Raw genomic sequence first — 14,388 nt, 5'->3', positions numbered from 1 at the left:
TGTCCTCCTGCCTCCCTCTCCTCCTGCCTCCATGTCTTCCTGGCTCCCTCTCCTCCTGCCTCCATGTCCTCCTGGCTCCCTCTCCTCCTGCCTCCCTCTCCTCCTGCCTCCATGTACTCCTGCCTCCCTCTCCTCCTGCCTCCATGTCTTCCTGGCTCCCTCTCCTCCTGCCTCCATGTCCTCCTGGCTCCCTCTCCTCCTGCCTCCCTCTCCTCTGCCTCCATGTCCTCCTGGCTCCCTCTCCTCCTGCCTCCATGTCCTCCTGGCTCCCTCTCCTCCTGCCTCCATGTCCTCCTGCCTCCATGTCCTCCTGCCTCCATGTCCTCCTGGCTCCCTCTCCTCCTGCCTCCCTCTCCTCCTGCCTCCCTCTCCTCCTGCCTCCATGTCCTCCTGGCTCCCTCTCCTCCTGCCTCCATGTCCTCCTGGCTCCCTCTCCTCCTGCCTCCCTCTCCTCCCTGCCTCCATGTCCTCCTGGCTCCCTCTCCTCCTGCCTCCATGTCCTCCTGGCTCCCTCTCCTCCTGCCTCCCTCTCCTCCTGCCTCCATGTCCTCCTGCCTCCCTCTCCTCCTGCTCCCTCTCCTCCTGCCTCCCTCTCCTCCTGCCTCCATGTCCTCCTGCCTCCCTCTCCTCCTGCCTCCATGTCTTCCTGGCTCCCTCTCCTCCTGCCTCCATGTCCTCCTGGCTCCCTCTCCTCTCCTGGCTCCCTCTCCTCCTGCCTCCCTCTCCTCCTGCCTCATGTCCTCCTGCCTCCCTCTCCTCCTGCCTCCATGTCCTCCTGGCTCCCTCTCCTCCTGCCTCCCTCTCCTCCTGCCTCCATGTCCTCCTGCCTCCCTCTCCTCCTGCCTCCATGTCCTCCTGGCTCCCTCTCCTCCTGCCTCCCTCTCCTCCTGCCTCCATGTCCTCCTGGCTCCCTCTCCTCCTGCCTCCATGTCCTCCCTGGCTCCCTCTCCCTCCTGCCTCCCTCTCCTCCTGCCTCCATGTCCTCCTGGCTCCCTCTCCTCCTGGCTCCCTCTCCTCCTGCCTCCATGTCCTCCTGGCTCCCTCTCCTCCTGCCTCCATGTCCTCCTGGCTCCCTCTCCTCCTGGCTCCCTCTCCTCCTGGCTCCCTCTCCTCCTGCCTCCATGTCCTCCTGGCTCCCTCTCCTCCTGCCTCCCTCTCCTCCTGCCTCCATGTCCTCCTGGCTCCCTCTCCTCTCCTCCTGCCTCCCTCTCCTCCTGCCTCCATGTCCTCCTGGCTCCCTCTCCTCCTGCCTCCCTCTCCTCCTGCCTCCATGTCCTCCTGGCTCCCTCTCCTCCTGCCTCCCTCTCCTCCTGCCTCCCTCTCCTCCTGCCTCCCTCTCCTCCTGCCTCCATGTCCTCCTGCCTCCCTCTCCTTCTGGCTCCCTCTCCTCCTGGCTCCCTCTCCTCCTGGCTCCCTCTCCTCCTGGCTCCCTCTCCTCCTGCCTCCCTCTCCTCCTGCCTCCCTCTCCTCCTGCCTCCATGTCCTCCTGCCTCCCTCTCCTCCTGGCTCCCTCTCCTCCTGGCTCCCTCTCCTCCTGCCTCCCTCTCCTTCTGGCTCCCTCTCCTCCTGCCTCCCTCTCCTTCTGGCTCCCTCTCCTCCTGCCTCCCTCTCCTCCTGGCTCCCTCTCCTCCTGCCTCCCTCTCCTCCTGCCTCCCTCTCCTCCTGCCTCCCTCTCCTCCTGCCTCCCTCTCCTCCTGGCTCCCTCTCCTCCTGCCTCCCTCTCCTCCTGCCTCCTCTCCTCCTGCCTCCCTCTCCTCCTTGCCTCCATGTCCTCCTGCCTCCCTCTCCTTCTGGCTCCCTCTCCTCCTGGCTCCCTCTCCTCCTGCCTCCCTCTCCTCCTGGCTCCCTCTCCTCCTGCCTCCATGTCCTCCTGGCTCCCTCTCCTCCTGCCTCCATGTCCTCCTGGCTCCCTCTCCTCCTGCCTCCCTCTCCTCCTGCCTCCATGTCCTCCTGGCTCCCTCTCCTCCTGCCTCCATGTCCTCCTGGCTCCCTCTCCTCCTGCCTCCATGTCCTCCTGGCTCCCTCTCCTCCTGCCTCCATGTCCTCCTGGCTCCCTCTCCTCCTGGCTCCCTCTCCTCCTGCCTCCATGTCCTCCTGCCTCCATGTCCTCCTGCCTCCATGTCCTCCTGGCTCCCTCTCCTCCTGCCTCCCTCTCCTCCTGCCTCCATGTCCTCCTGCCTCCCTCTCCTCCTGCCTCCCTCTCCTCCTGCCTCCATGTCCTCCTGGCTCCCTCTCCTCCTGCCTCCCTCTCCTCCTGCCTCCATGTCCTCTGGCTCCCTCTCCTCCTGCCTCCATGTCCTCTGGCTCCCTCTCCTCCTGCCTCCCTCTCTCCCTGCCTCCATGTCCTCTGCCTCCCTCTCCTCCTGCCTCCATGTCCTCCTGGCTCCCTCTCCTCCTGCCTCCCTCTCTCCTGCCTCCATGTCCTCCTGCCTCCCTCTCCTCCCTGCCTCCATGTCTTCTGGCTCCCTCTCCTCCTGCCTCCATGTCCTCCTGGCTCCCTCTCCTCCTGCCTCCATGTCCTCCTGGCTCCCTCTCCTCCTGCCTCCCTCTCCCTCCTGCCTCCATGTCCTCCTGCCTCCTCTCCTCCGCCTCCATGTCCTCCTGCCTCCCCTCTCCTCCTGCCTCCCTCTCCTCCTGCCTCCATGTCCCTCTGCCTCCCTCTCCTCCTGCCTCCATGTCTCTGGCTCCTCTCTCGCTGCCTCCCATGTCCTCTGGTCCCTATCTCCTGCCTCCCTCTCCTCATGCCTCCATGTCCATCCTGGCTCCCTCTCCTCCTGCCTCCATGTCTTCCTGGCTCCCTCTCCTCCTGCCTCCATGTCCTCTGGTCTTCTCCTCCTGCCTTCCTTCTCCTCCTGCCTCCATTCCTCCTGCCTCCCTTCCTCCTGCCTCCATGTCCTCCTGCTCCCTCTCCTCCTGCCTCCATGCCTCCTGGCTCCCTCTACTCCTGCCTCCATGTCCTCCTGGCTCCCTCTCCTCCTGCCTCCATGTCCTCATGGCTCCCTCTCCTCATGCCTAATGTCCTCCTGCCTCCCTCTCCTCCTGCATCCATGTCCTCCTGGCTCCTTTCCTCCTGCCTTCCATGTCCTCCTGGCCCCTCTCCTCCTGCCTCCATGTCCTCCTGCCTCCTCTCCTCTGCATCCATGTCTTCTCCTCCTGCCTCCATGTCTTCCTGGCTCCCTCTCCTCCTGCCTCCATGTCTTCCTGGCTCCCTCTCCTCCTGCCTCCATGTCCTCCTGGCTCCCTCTCCTCCTGCCTCCCTCTCCTCCTGCCTCCATGTCCTCCTGCCTCCCTCTCCTCCTGCCTCCATGTCTTCCTGGCTCCCTCTCCTCCTGCCTCCATGTCCTCCTGGCTCCCTCTCCTCCTGCCTCCATGTCCTCCTGCTCCCTCTCCTCCTGCCTCCCTCTCCTCCTGCCTCCATGTCCTCCTGCCTCCCTCTCCTCCTGCCTCCATGTCCTCCTGGCTCCCTCTCCTCCTGCCTCCCTCTCCTCCTGCCTCCATGTCCTCCTGCCTCCCTCTCTCCTGCCTCCATGTCTTCCTGGCTCCCTCTCCTCCTGCCCTCCATGTCTTCCTGGCTCCCTCTCCTCCTGCCTCCATGTCCTCCTGGCTCCCTCTCCTCCTGCCTCCCTCTCCTCCTGCCTCCATGTCCTCCTGCCTCCATGTCTTCCTGGCTCCCTCTCCTCCTGCCTCCATGTCCTCCTGGCTCCCTCTCCTCCTGCCTCCCTCTCCTCCTGCCTCCATGTCCTCCTGGCTCCCTCTCCTCCTGCCTCCATGTCCTCCTGCCTCCCTCTCCTCCTGCCTCCATGTCTTCCTGGCTCCCTCTCCTCCTGCCTCCATTCCTCCTGCCTCCCTCTCCTCCTGCCTCCATGTTCCTCCTGGCTCCCTCTCCTCCTGCCTCCATGTCCTCCTGCCTCCCTCTCCTCCTGCCTCCATGTCCTCCTGGCTCCCTCTCCTCCTGCCTCCATGTCCTCCTGCCTCCCTCTCCTCCTGCCTCCATGTCCTCCTGGCTCCCTCCTCCTGCCTCCTCTCCTCCTGCCTCCATGTCCTCCTGCCTCCCTCTCCTCCCTGCCTCCATGTCCTCCTGGCTCCCTTCCTCCTGCCTCCCTCTCCTCCTGCCTCCATGTCCTCCTGCCTCCCTCTCCTCCTGCCTCCATGTCTTCCTGCTCCCTCTCCTCTGCCTCCATGTCTTCCTGGCTCCTCTCCTCCTGCCTCCATGTCCTCCTGGCTCCCTCTCCTCCTGCCTTCCCTCTTCTGCATCCATGTCCTCCTGCCCTCCCTACTCCTCCCGGCTCAATGTCCTCCGGCTCCCTCTCCTCCTGACTCCATGTCCTCCTGCCTCCCTCTCCTCCTGCTCCATGCCTCCTGGTCCCTCTCCTCCTGCATCCATGTCTCCTGGCTCCCTCTCCTCCTGCCTCCAGTCCTCCTGCCTCCCTCTCTCCTGCCTCCATGTCTTCCTGGCTCCCTCTCCTCCTGCCTCCATGTCCTCCTGGCTCCCTCTCCTCCTGCCTCCCTCTCCTCCTGCATCCATGTCATCCTGGCTCCCTCTCCTCCTGCCTCCAGTCCTCCTGCCTCCCTCTCCTCCTGCCTCCATGTCCTCCTGGCTCATCTCCTACTCTGCCTCCATGTCCTCCTGCCTCCCTGTCCTCCTGCCTCCATGTCCTCCTGCCTCCATGTCCTCCTGGCTCCCTCTCCTCCTGCCTCCATGTCCTCCTGCTCCATGTCCTCCTGCCTCCTCTCTCTCCTGCCTCCATGTCCTCCTGGCTCCCTCTCCTCCTGCCTCCATGTCCTCCTGCCTCCCTCTCCTCCTGCCTCCATCTCCTCCTGCCTCCATGTCCTACTGCCTCCCTCTCCTCCTGCTCCATGTCTTCCTGGCTCCCTCTCCTCCTGCCTCCTGTTGTCCTCTGCTCCCTCTACTCCTGACTCCATGTCCTCCTGGACTCCCTCTCCTCCTGCTCCATGCTCCTCCTGACTCCCTCTCCTCCTGCCTCCTGTCCTCTGCCTCCCTCTCCTCCTGCCTCCAGGTCCTCTGGCTCCCTCTCATCCTGCCTCCATGTCCTCCTCCTGCCTCCCTCTCCTCCTGCCTCCATGTCTTCCTGGCTCCCTCTCCTCCTGCCTCCATGTCTTCCTGGCTCCCTCTCCTCCTCCATGTCTTCCTGGCTCCCTCTCCTCCTGCCTCCATGTCATCCTGGCTCCCCTCTCCTCCTGCTCCCTCTCCTCCTGCCTCCCATGTCCTCCTGCCTCCCTCTCCTCCTGCTCCATGTCTACTGGCTCCCTCTCCTCCTGCCTCCATGTCCTCCTGGCTCCCTCTCCTCCTGCCTCCATGTCCTCCTGGCTCCCTCTCCTCCTGCCTCCATCTCCTCCTGCCTCCATGTCCTCCTGCCTCCCTCTCCTCCTGCCTCCAGTCCTCCTGGCTCCCTCTCCTCCTGCCTCCCTCTCCTCCTGCCTCCATGTCCTCCTGCCTCCCTCTCCTCCTGCCTCCATGTCTTCCTGGCTCCCTCTCCTCCTGCCTCCATGTCTTCCTGGCTCCCTCTCCTCCTGCCTCCATGTCCTCCTGCCTCCTCTCCTCTGCCTCCCTCCCTCCTGCCTCCCTCTCCTCCTGCCTCCATCTGTCCTCGCCTCCATGTCTTCCTGGCTCCCTCTCCTCCTGCCTCCATGTCCTCCTGGCTCCCTCTCCTCCTGCCTCCCTCTCCTCCTGCCTCCATGTCCTCCTGGCTCCCTCTCCTCCTGCCTCCATGTCCTCCTGCCTCCCTCTCCTCCTGCCTCCATGTCCTCCTGGCTCCCTCTCCTCCTGCCTCCATGTCCTCCTGCCTCCCTCTCCTCCTGCCTCCATGTCCTCCTGGCTCCCTCTCCTCCTGCCTCCATGTCCTCCTGCCTCCCTCTCCTCCTGCCTCCATGTCCTCCTGGCTCCCTCTCCTCCTGCCTCCATGTCCTCCTGCCTCCCTCTCCTCCTGCCTCCATGTCCTCCTGCCTCCCTCTCCTCCTGCCTCCATGTCCTCCTGCCTCCCTCTCCTCCTGCCTCCATGTCCTCCTGCCTCCATGTCCTCCTGGCTCCCTCTCCTCCTGCCTCCATGTCCTCCTGCCTCCCTCTCCTCCTGCCTCCATGTCTTCCTGGCTCCCTCTCCTCCTGCCTCCATGTCCTCCTGGCTCCCTCTCCTCCTGCCTCCCTCTCCTCCTGCCTCCATGTCCTCCTGGCTCCCTCTCCTCATGCCTCCATGTCCTCCTGCCTCCCTCTCCTCCTGCCTCCATGTCCTCCTGGCTCCCTCTCCTCCTGCCTCCATGTCCTCCTGCCTCCCTCTCCTCCTGCCTCCATGTCTTCCTGGCTCCCTCTCCTCCTGCCTCCATGTCCTCCTGGCTCCCTCTCCTCCTGCCTCCATGTCCTCCTGCCTCCATGTCCTCCTGCCTCCCTCTCCTCCTGCCTCCATGTCCTCCTGGCTCCCTCTCCTCCTGCCTCCATGTCCTCCTGCCTCCCTCTCCTCCTGCCTCCATGTCCTCCTGGCTCCCTCTCCTCCTGCCTCCATGTCCTCCTGCCTCCCTCTCCTCCTGCCTCCATGTCTTCCTGGCTCCCTCTCCTCCTGCCTCCATGTCCTCCTGCCTCCATGTCCTCCTGGCTCCCTGTCCTCCTGCCTCCCTCTCCTCCTGCCTCCATGTCCTCCTGGCTCCCTCTCCTCTCCTGCCTCCATAGTCCTCCTGCCTCTCCCTCTCCTCCTGCCTCCCTCCTCCTCTCCTGCCTCCTCCTGCCTCCTGCCTCCATGTCCTCTGACTCCCTCTCCTCCTGCCTCCACTGTCCTCCTGGCTCCCTCTCCTCCTGCCTCCCTCGTCCTCCTGCCTCCCTCTCCTCCTGCCTCCATGTCTCCTGGCTCCCTCTCCTCCTGCCTCCATGTCCTCCTGGCCTCCCTCTCCTACTGCCTCCCTCTCCTCCTGCTCCCTCGTCCTCCTGGCCTCCCTCTCCTCCGCCTCCATGTCCTCCTGGCCTCCCTCTCCCTCCTGCCTCCATGTCCTCCTGCCTCCCTCTCCTCCTGCCTCCATGTCCTCCTGCTCCCTCTCCTCCTGCCTCCATGTCCTCCTGGCTCCCTCTCCTCCTGCCTCCCTCTCCTCCTGCCTCCCTCTCCTCCTCTGACTCTTTTTCTTACTGCTGTCTGTCTCTTTCAGGACTGAATGTTGAATTCTCTGCTGCATTATGGGAGATTTAGTCCACAGCCTAGAGCCAACAAACGCTACGCGGACTCTTAACATGGACTCTGACCCTAATTGAAGTGGAGAACTCACACAAACTGTACGCTATAGTTGAAGAAGATAGACAGGTGGTCCACCATTCAACAGATCATCGCTCTGATGTATTCAATTTAAGATGCACACCTGTCCCACCTCCTCAAACCACGCCCTCTGACCGCTTCAGGAAGCCATCTGATTGGTTGACTGACTGAGGTGAACCTGACTGTGACAGAATAATATGCCACATCTGCTGAGAAGCTTTTATTGTGAAAATCTACTTTAAACGGTTTCCTGCCTTCAGCCTTCGCTTGCACAGCTAAAGCTCAGCCCCGTATTTACCCATGATGCAACAGATTGTGCCATAGAAACCAGATGAACAGATCTTCAGCTCCTGGCATTTCATCAGATAAACTAAAGTCTCAACAGGAACAGAGGGAACGCTGCAACAGGACAAACTGGAAGTAAACCATTCAAACAAGTTTAATTTATGGAGTTTAAGAAAGTGATCTTGATGGTTTTGATGCCATCTCCTGACTGCCATCAATCAGGCTGTTTGACTGAACTTTGCTTCAGACCTCTGTCTGTGGTAGATGTTCTACAGGAGAACCCTTCAAAACAAAAGCCCAACTCAGAACAGGAAGCTGTTGAGTTGGACTCTGCAGGAAGTCTTCAGTGGTTAACACCTGTTTCCTCACTGTCACGTCAAACTATTTCAACCTGTTTGTTTCCTGATGCCACTTCTTGTCACATGTTGCAGTTTTTCACAACATTCTAACGTTTTCAGAGGGAGAGCAGATTTATGCTGGTTGTTTCAGGTACAACTGGACACCGGGTTCTGTCGTGCTCATCAGGTTAAGCATCTTATTGGGGTTACGTCTTACCTGGATCTGTCACCATGGTAACTGATGCAGGTTCATGTCCTCCCTGAGTCTGTCACCATGGTAACTGGTTGTGGTTTGTGAGTTTGAAGATCAGATACTAACATCCATTAACAAATCTCTGAGCTCAAAGTTTCTTTCTCTTCAAACTGTCCCAGACTCACATCTCTTGGATTGAAGCGAGCTGTGCTGCTCACAGTCGGGTCTTCTTGGCTTGAACAACACCCCAGCCACCTACTGATCCTCCTATGTGTGATCAGTTATCAGCAAGTCCAACTAGCCATGTAGCCATCTTGGTCCAACAATTTCGCCAGAACATCCTGATCCAAACTGAGTGCACCCTTTCCAGCTTCTAACCTGAATATAGATGATAAACCCAGTTATTACATAACTTTAACAGAACCTATCTTTTTGTTTATATCTTTTTGTGGTTTTAATGTCTTGAAAGGCAAAATAATAATCCTCAATGTCTTCATACTCTTCTGACGATAGTTTGGGTTTCTCTGAACATCTGCTACCAGAACCAGCTCCTTCTCAGACAACTATCAGCACCAGGTCAATTAGACTACTGTGGACTCCTGAAGGTCACGCCCACTGACTGCAAATCCAAATATGATTGGTTGATCAAAAACGTTCATCAGTTTGGTATTTATTGCTGAAGGGACTCGGACCAGGACATACAGTAGAACACCCGGAGCCGACAAAACCACAGATGAGAATTTGATTGGTTTATTATCCTAATACAAAATGACTTTAAGGCTCAGAGCTAAAAAAAACTTATTTGACATAGAATCAATGCTCTGATTATGTGAATTTATTTATAAAATGTATGTTTTTACTTCCAGTCAGTTTCCTCTTTCTATACCTTGAAGACCCTGATGGCCCGCCACTGCGAACCAACCAGAACATGTTTTCTGTGTCGCCCCCTGCTGGCCTGAACGCTTTATCTCTGCAGATGGTGCTGTAGTGATGAGCAGAGTAACTTGTTTCTGTTCCCATCCTCCTCCATGCTTCGCTGTGATTGGTCTTTCTCTTCTAGCTCCGCCTGTTTTACCCCGAACATTCACAGGTAGTTAGGTACCTGGGTTGACTTAACCAGGTCATAACCAGCTTCGTGCAGATAGATCTCTCAAAGAAAACCCAGATATGTTGAACCTGCTTGGTGGAACCGGACCCTGGTTAACCCACAGATGACACTTGTGGACCCCAGTACTGACTGTTCCTGTGCTCTGTTCTTTGTTCCATCATAACATTATTGAGAAAACCTTCTGGAAGTGTCTGGGTTGATCTAAAAGAAGAATTTTTATTTGAGGAAATTTGCTCTTTCTGATCTCATCGTCATTTGTTTCTTTTAAATGTGACTCATTTCTGTATTTGTCGACTCAGTCAGACTCAACCAGTACGCACCCTGGTGTCTGGTTTTCTTTTTTCATCATTCTGTCTCTTTACCATCTGAAATGTATTAAAATTAAGAAACAAACTCACTTCTACTTTCCTGGTTTATTTGTTTATGTGTGTTTGTGTACATCAGGAATGACATCAGTCTAAACGAGCTGATTTTCACATTCTCAGCATTAAAAAAGATCACAGTAATCATCAGAAGATCAATCACAGATCAACCAGCTTCTGTCTTCTGAAACACCTCAGCACGCTGACGGTTGCTACGCAGCAGGGCATGAATAAGGAGTGACGCCTGACAGGTAGTGGGAGGAGCTGAGATCGAGAGGGATGTTCAGGTGAGACTTGGCGAGCTGCAGGTTCCTCAGACATCCCCTGAAACTGGATCTGATGGTCAGGCAGTTCTGTTTAACGCCAGCTGCAGCAGAGACACAGACAGGTTAGAACCTCAAATGTTCAGCAGGTGTTCCTCAAGTTCAGGACTGAAACTGCTCTCACCTGGAAATCCCCCCAGGTACACAGGATTGTTGGTCTCAGCAGAGGTGGATTGTGGGTAAGGGTTAAGGGTGTTGTATTTACTCCCATCTATGCTCAGAGTCAGGGCGTGTTTTGTTTTTCTGGCCAGCAGGTGATGCCAATGTCCATCACACAGCATCTGACCAATCGAGCGCACCGACACCCGACCTGCCCCGTTGTTCACGTTGAACACCACCTGAAGAGACACACAGGAAGAACTTCACCTGAGCTACTAAACCACAGCTGTGTGCAGGTGGCAACCAATCAGTGATGATCAGTGATGCATTAAAGGTCAGCTGCTCACCTGTCCATCAACCATCTCCAGCCCAACAGCATCCACCTTTGCACTGCTGATTCCCAAGAAGACTCCTTCTGATCGGCTGGTTCGGAACTCCAGAGACACCAACATATCAGCGCCAACCTTATACCCATCATGCACTGCAGGCACAAACACACACAGACCAGGTTGGCTCAGAATGAACACAAAGATCAGATCTTCGTCAGGTTCATCTGTACGACGGAGTATTGAGGCTGATGTAGTGACCACGGCGGAGTAGCCTACATTTCCACCACAAATCTCCCAAATTTCTACATTTATTTCACATATTTACTAGAAAAAACTGGGATGTCAGAAAGTTGGACATTTTTCCATGAATTAAAGGCAGACGTTTATGACATTAAAACTAGGATATTCTGATATTGTAAAATTAGAAATCTTTCTTGAAAATTTTGGACTTTACAATGTCAGAATATCCTAGTTTAATATCGTTAAATTTATGCCTTTAACCATGGAACATTTTGCTCTTTTTCTTGCAAATGCACAACTGAGATCAGATAATATCCCAGTTTCTGGTAAATATGTGAAATTAATTGATAAATGTCTACATTACAGGTGATGCTAAGTTTGTGCATGACGAGAACTGACCACAGACCAGTCTACGGAGCAGAAAACAGAGTTCAGCAATGATCACAGCTCTCTGTCTCTAGAAGAAATGTATATCCCAGGAGGGACCTGTCTGGAAAGGGAGTTGTCCTGGAGGTCTCCTGATCAGGTGAACAATCTCATCTGAGCTCCTGAGGTCTCTGGAGCTTTGAACCCATTGGCCCATTGTACTGAAACCTGGTTGATCCATTGGGAATATGGGTGACCCCTGCTGGCACCATAGTTGTGATTTTAAAAAGGAGTTAAAGCTGAATTCTTTATTTATTGCCTGTTGATTTTTTCTCTGTCATTTTAGTAAAATGTTGAATATCCAGTCATTTCTTTTTATCTCAAAAACTTTATTTGTTGAAGTTACAAACTGGAGAGATCAGATATTTACAAGGTTCAATGAGGGGGTGGATGTAATCTAAAACTGTTATTACAGTATATATAATATATATATAATGTGATTCTGATTGTGCCTGGTATCCAGTTTAGTTGCCAGAGTTTGAAACCCGGGATCAGACACCTTAATGGAATCAATCCAATCATTAGATTGGATTTTAAGTCAAGTGCATCCATTCCAACTGATCTGACAGTGCAGTCAGATTCAGTTTATTAATCAAACTGGTTGAAAAGTTTATCTAAGGAAACCCAGCAGATTAACATTTCAGCCCTTTCCCTCATACTGAGCATGCATGTAGTAACAGTAGAAAGGAAAACTCCCCTTTAAGAGGAAGAAAAACCTCCAGCAGAACCAGAACCAGGCTCTAACTATAAGCTTTATCAAAAAGGAAAGTTTTAATCCTAGCCTTAAAAGTAGACAGGGTGTCTGCCTCACGGACTAAAACTGGGAGCTGGTTCCACAGGAGAGGAGCCTGATAACTAAAGGATCTGCCTCCCATTCTACTTCTAGAGACTCTAGGAACCACCAGTAAACCTGCAGTCTGAGACCAAAGTGCTCTGTTAGGAACATATGGACCAATCAGATCTCTGATGTATGATGGAGCTAGATCATTAAGGGCTTTATATGTGAGGAGGAGAATTTTAAATTCTTTTCTGGATTTAACAGGGAGCCAATGAAGGGAAGCTAAAATAGGAGAAATATGATCTCTCTTTTTAATTTTCATCAGAACATTTGCTGCAGCATTTTGAATCAGCTGAAGGCTTTTAACTGCATTTTGTGGACATCCTGATAGTAAAGAATTACAATACTCCAGCCTTGAAGTAACAAATGCATGGACTAGTTTTTCAGCGTCACTCCTGGACAGGATATTTCTAATTTTGGCAATGTTCCGGAGATGAAAGAAGGAAATCCTAGAAACCTGTTTAATATGGGATTTAAATGACATGTCCTAGTCAAAGTTAACACCAAGGTTTTTTACTTTATTATCAGAGGTCAGTTTAATACCATCCAGGTTAAGTGATTGACTAAGCAGTTTCTTTTTGAAAGACTCCGGTCCAAAGACGACAACTTCTGTCTTGTCTGAATTTAGAAGCAAGAAATTTAAAGTCATCCAAGTTTTTATATCTTCAAGACTAAAATATGAGGACCACAGGTGTTGTTTTGCCACTGCATGCTACATCAAAGAGAGTATCAACCATGATGGCCCAAAAATGTCCAGAACTCTCAACATCTCAAGACAAATCTAATCCAGTCCTGAAGCCAGCAGACAGCATAGCTTTTACTCTGAGCTGTCAAACAGAAGAACTTCTCCACAGCTGCTGAAACACAACCTCTGGTTCTGCTGGAGACAAAACAGCTGATGGCTGGTTGGTTAAAACCGTTTAAGGACTCACTCAGTTCAGCATGTCCACTGCCATTAAAGTAAGTTCCTTTCTGATCCTTGGAGAAGCAGGAAGTAACATCATCCCGCGAGTTTGGCTTGGACAAATCCAACATGGTGCCGTTCAGACTGACAGACCGGATACAACCTGGGAAACTGCTGCTGACCTGAGGGACAGACAGGTCAGCAGAGAGACAGACAGACATTGACGGCTTCAATGACATCAAGGTCAGTTGATCACCTGCTCTGACCTTAACTCAGGCGTCTGACACTTTAAACAGAAGGTCATCTTTAACCAGGTAAATCTTCACACTACTGACTCCTGATTGGTGTAAAATATTTGTGATGTGGCTGACAGTCTTACGCTGATCCTCCTGCTGTTCACACCGTGAGGTAATCCTCCAAGGAAAAGTGTCTTGTCCACATCCAGTTGGTTACCTCTGATTGGAATAGACGCTGGAGGCGAATAATCCACTGTCACTGACACAGACTTCCGGCTCACCTCTGCAGTCACCTGAGGTGCAGTCAGACATGGCAGAGTTCAAACCCCTACATTTATGACCTACCGTGGTCCAACTCTGCAAACCAAATCTGAAATGTTTCATCTAGGGAGCAACTCACAATGTGCCACCTTCCATCATTGACAGCAACAGACGAGACGATAGAGGAGGGGCCTTTCCCTAGGTCAGCTGACAACATGACCCTCCCCCCTTTAAGACTGAGGACAACAAAGTCCATCTGCTTGGAGTCAGACAGGAGGAACATCAAGCCATCCAGAGCCTGGCTTCGAACCGACATCCTCACTGAAACACTGAGGATAGAGAGACATAAGAATGCAGAGACAATGGGGACATCAGGGTCAACTGTTTATATCTGATGCGGAAACATCAGAGATGTTGTCTTGTAAACCCAGCAAACTAAACGCTGCCCATCCCGTTGTCATGGAAACCAACCTTTTTCGGACAGCACTGGGGTTGATGATGAACGTCATGTGGCTGTGCCTGGACAAACCGAACTGAGCTGCCGACGGCAGGAGGGACGGTTCCTGGTCCGACGCACACTTCAACACAATCCAATCAACAGTTTTAGATCACTGACCAATGAACACGCAGCTGACATCTTCACTGATCAATTATAAACAAAGACTTTACTGTTAATGCTCCAGCTGTGAGAGCACTCCGGTGTGTGGGCGGAGCTAAATGCAGGTGTGCAGGGTCAGGTGTTGGTTTGGCATCTAGGTCTTCAGGAAGTACCGCCCCCACAGTGCTCTTCTCCAACAGGCAGCTGTTAAGCTCCGCTCCCTTATACCTGACAGCGACTGATAGGTCCACAAGCCTGCAGACGGCCACCAACAAAAACTGTTAGCCAGTCAGCCAGACCAGACAATGGTGCTGTGTGTGACAAAGACTTACGCTCCACCCATCACCAGGTGTTGAATGCAGCCTCTAAACCACTGGAATAAAACACGCAATCTGACTGGCAGACGGGACGCCTTCTCAGGCGGGAGCCCACCAATGAAGAGAGAGGATGGAGACAGCCGAGAAAATCCTCCTGGCATCAGAGAGACAGACTTCAGGTGTTCATCGTCCACCAGCAAGGATAGAGACCTAGAAGACAGGTGAGACAACTCATTCAGGTGGAACAGTTGAGTCAGCAAGCATGTGGGAGTGTTTCCATG

The 14,388-nt window shown here is 54.3% G+C and overlaps 2 protein-coding genes across 11 annotated transcripts in view; one reads left to right on the top strand and one right to left on the bottom strand.

Annotated features, from left to right (window-relative positions):
• epb41l3a (erythrocyte membrane protein band 4.1-like 3a) overlaps positions 1 to 9,571 on the top strand; it is a 70,552-nt gene extending 60,981 nt beyond the window's left edge. For all 10 annotated transcript variants that reach the window (XM_047349611.1, XM_047349609.1, XM_047349613.1 and 7 more), the window contains one exon: positions 7,147 to 9,571. Coding sequence is in view for 1 of the 10 variants with exons in the window: in XM_047349613.1 (XP_047205569.1) it covers positions 7,147 to 7,152 (6 nt within the window). In the remaining 9 variants the exon portion in view is untranslated. The remainder of the gene's footprint in view (positions 1 to 7,146) is intronic.
• A 1-nt stretch (position 9,572) lies between these two features.
• lama1 (laminin, alpha 1) overlaps positions 9,573 to 14,388 on the bottom strand; it is a 52,560-nt gene continuing 47,744 nt past the window's right edge. Inside the window, exons 56-64 of the mRNA XM_047349600.1 lie at positions 14,123 to 14,317; positions 13,862 to 14,045; positions 13,664 to 13,770; positions 13,332 to 13,521; positions 13,075 to 13,224; positions 12,724 to 12,877; positions 10,306 to 10,439; positions 9,984 to 10,197; positions 9,573 to 9,903 (exon numbers count right to left, since the gene is read on the bottom strand). Of these exons, the coding sequence (XP_047205556.1) occupies positions 9,749 to 9,903; positions 9,984 to 10,197; positions 10,306 to 10,439; positions 12,724 to 12,877; positions 13,075 to 13,224; positions 13,332 to 13,521; positions 13,664 to 13,770; positions 13,862 to 14,045; positions 14,123 to 14,317 (1,483 nt within the window). The 3' untranslated portion in view covers positions 9,573 to 9,748. The remainder of the gene's footprint in view (positions 9,904 to 9,983; positions 10,198 to 10,305; positions 10,440 to 12,723; positions 12,878 to 13,074; positions 13,225 to 13,331; positions 13,522 to 13,663; positions 13,771 to 13,861; positions 14,046 to 14,122; positions 14,318 to 14,388) is intronic.

Source organism: Girardinichthys multiradiatus, chromosome 21 (genome assembly GCF_021462225.1).
Source record: "Girardinichthys multiradiatus isolate DD_20200921_A chromosome 21, DD_fGirMul_XY1, whole genome shotgun sequence".
NCBI classification, from domain to species: domain Eukaryota; kingdom Metazoa; phylum Chordata; class Actinopteri; order Cyprinodontiformes; family Goodeidae; genus Girardinichthys; species Girardinichthys multiradiatus.
Note: the sequence above shows the minus strand (reverse complement) of the source record. Positions and strands in the feature narration are given on the sequence as shown.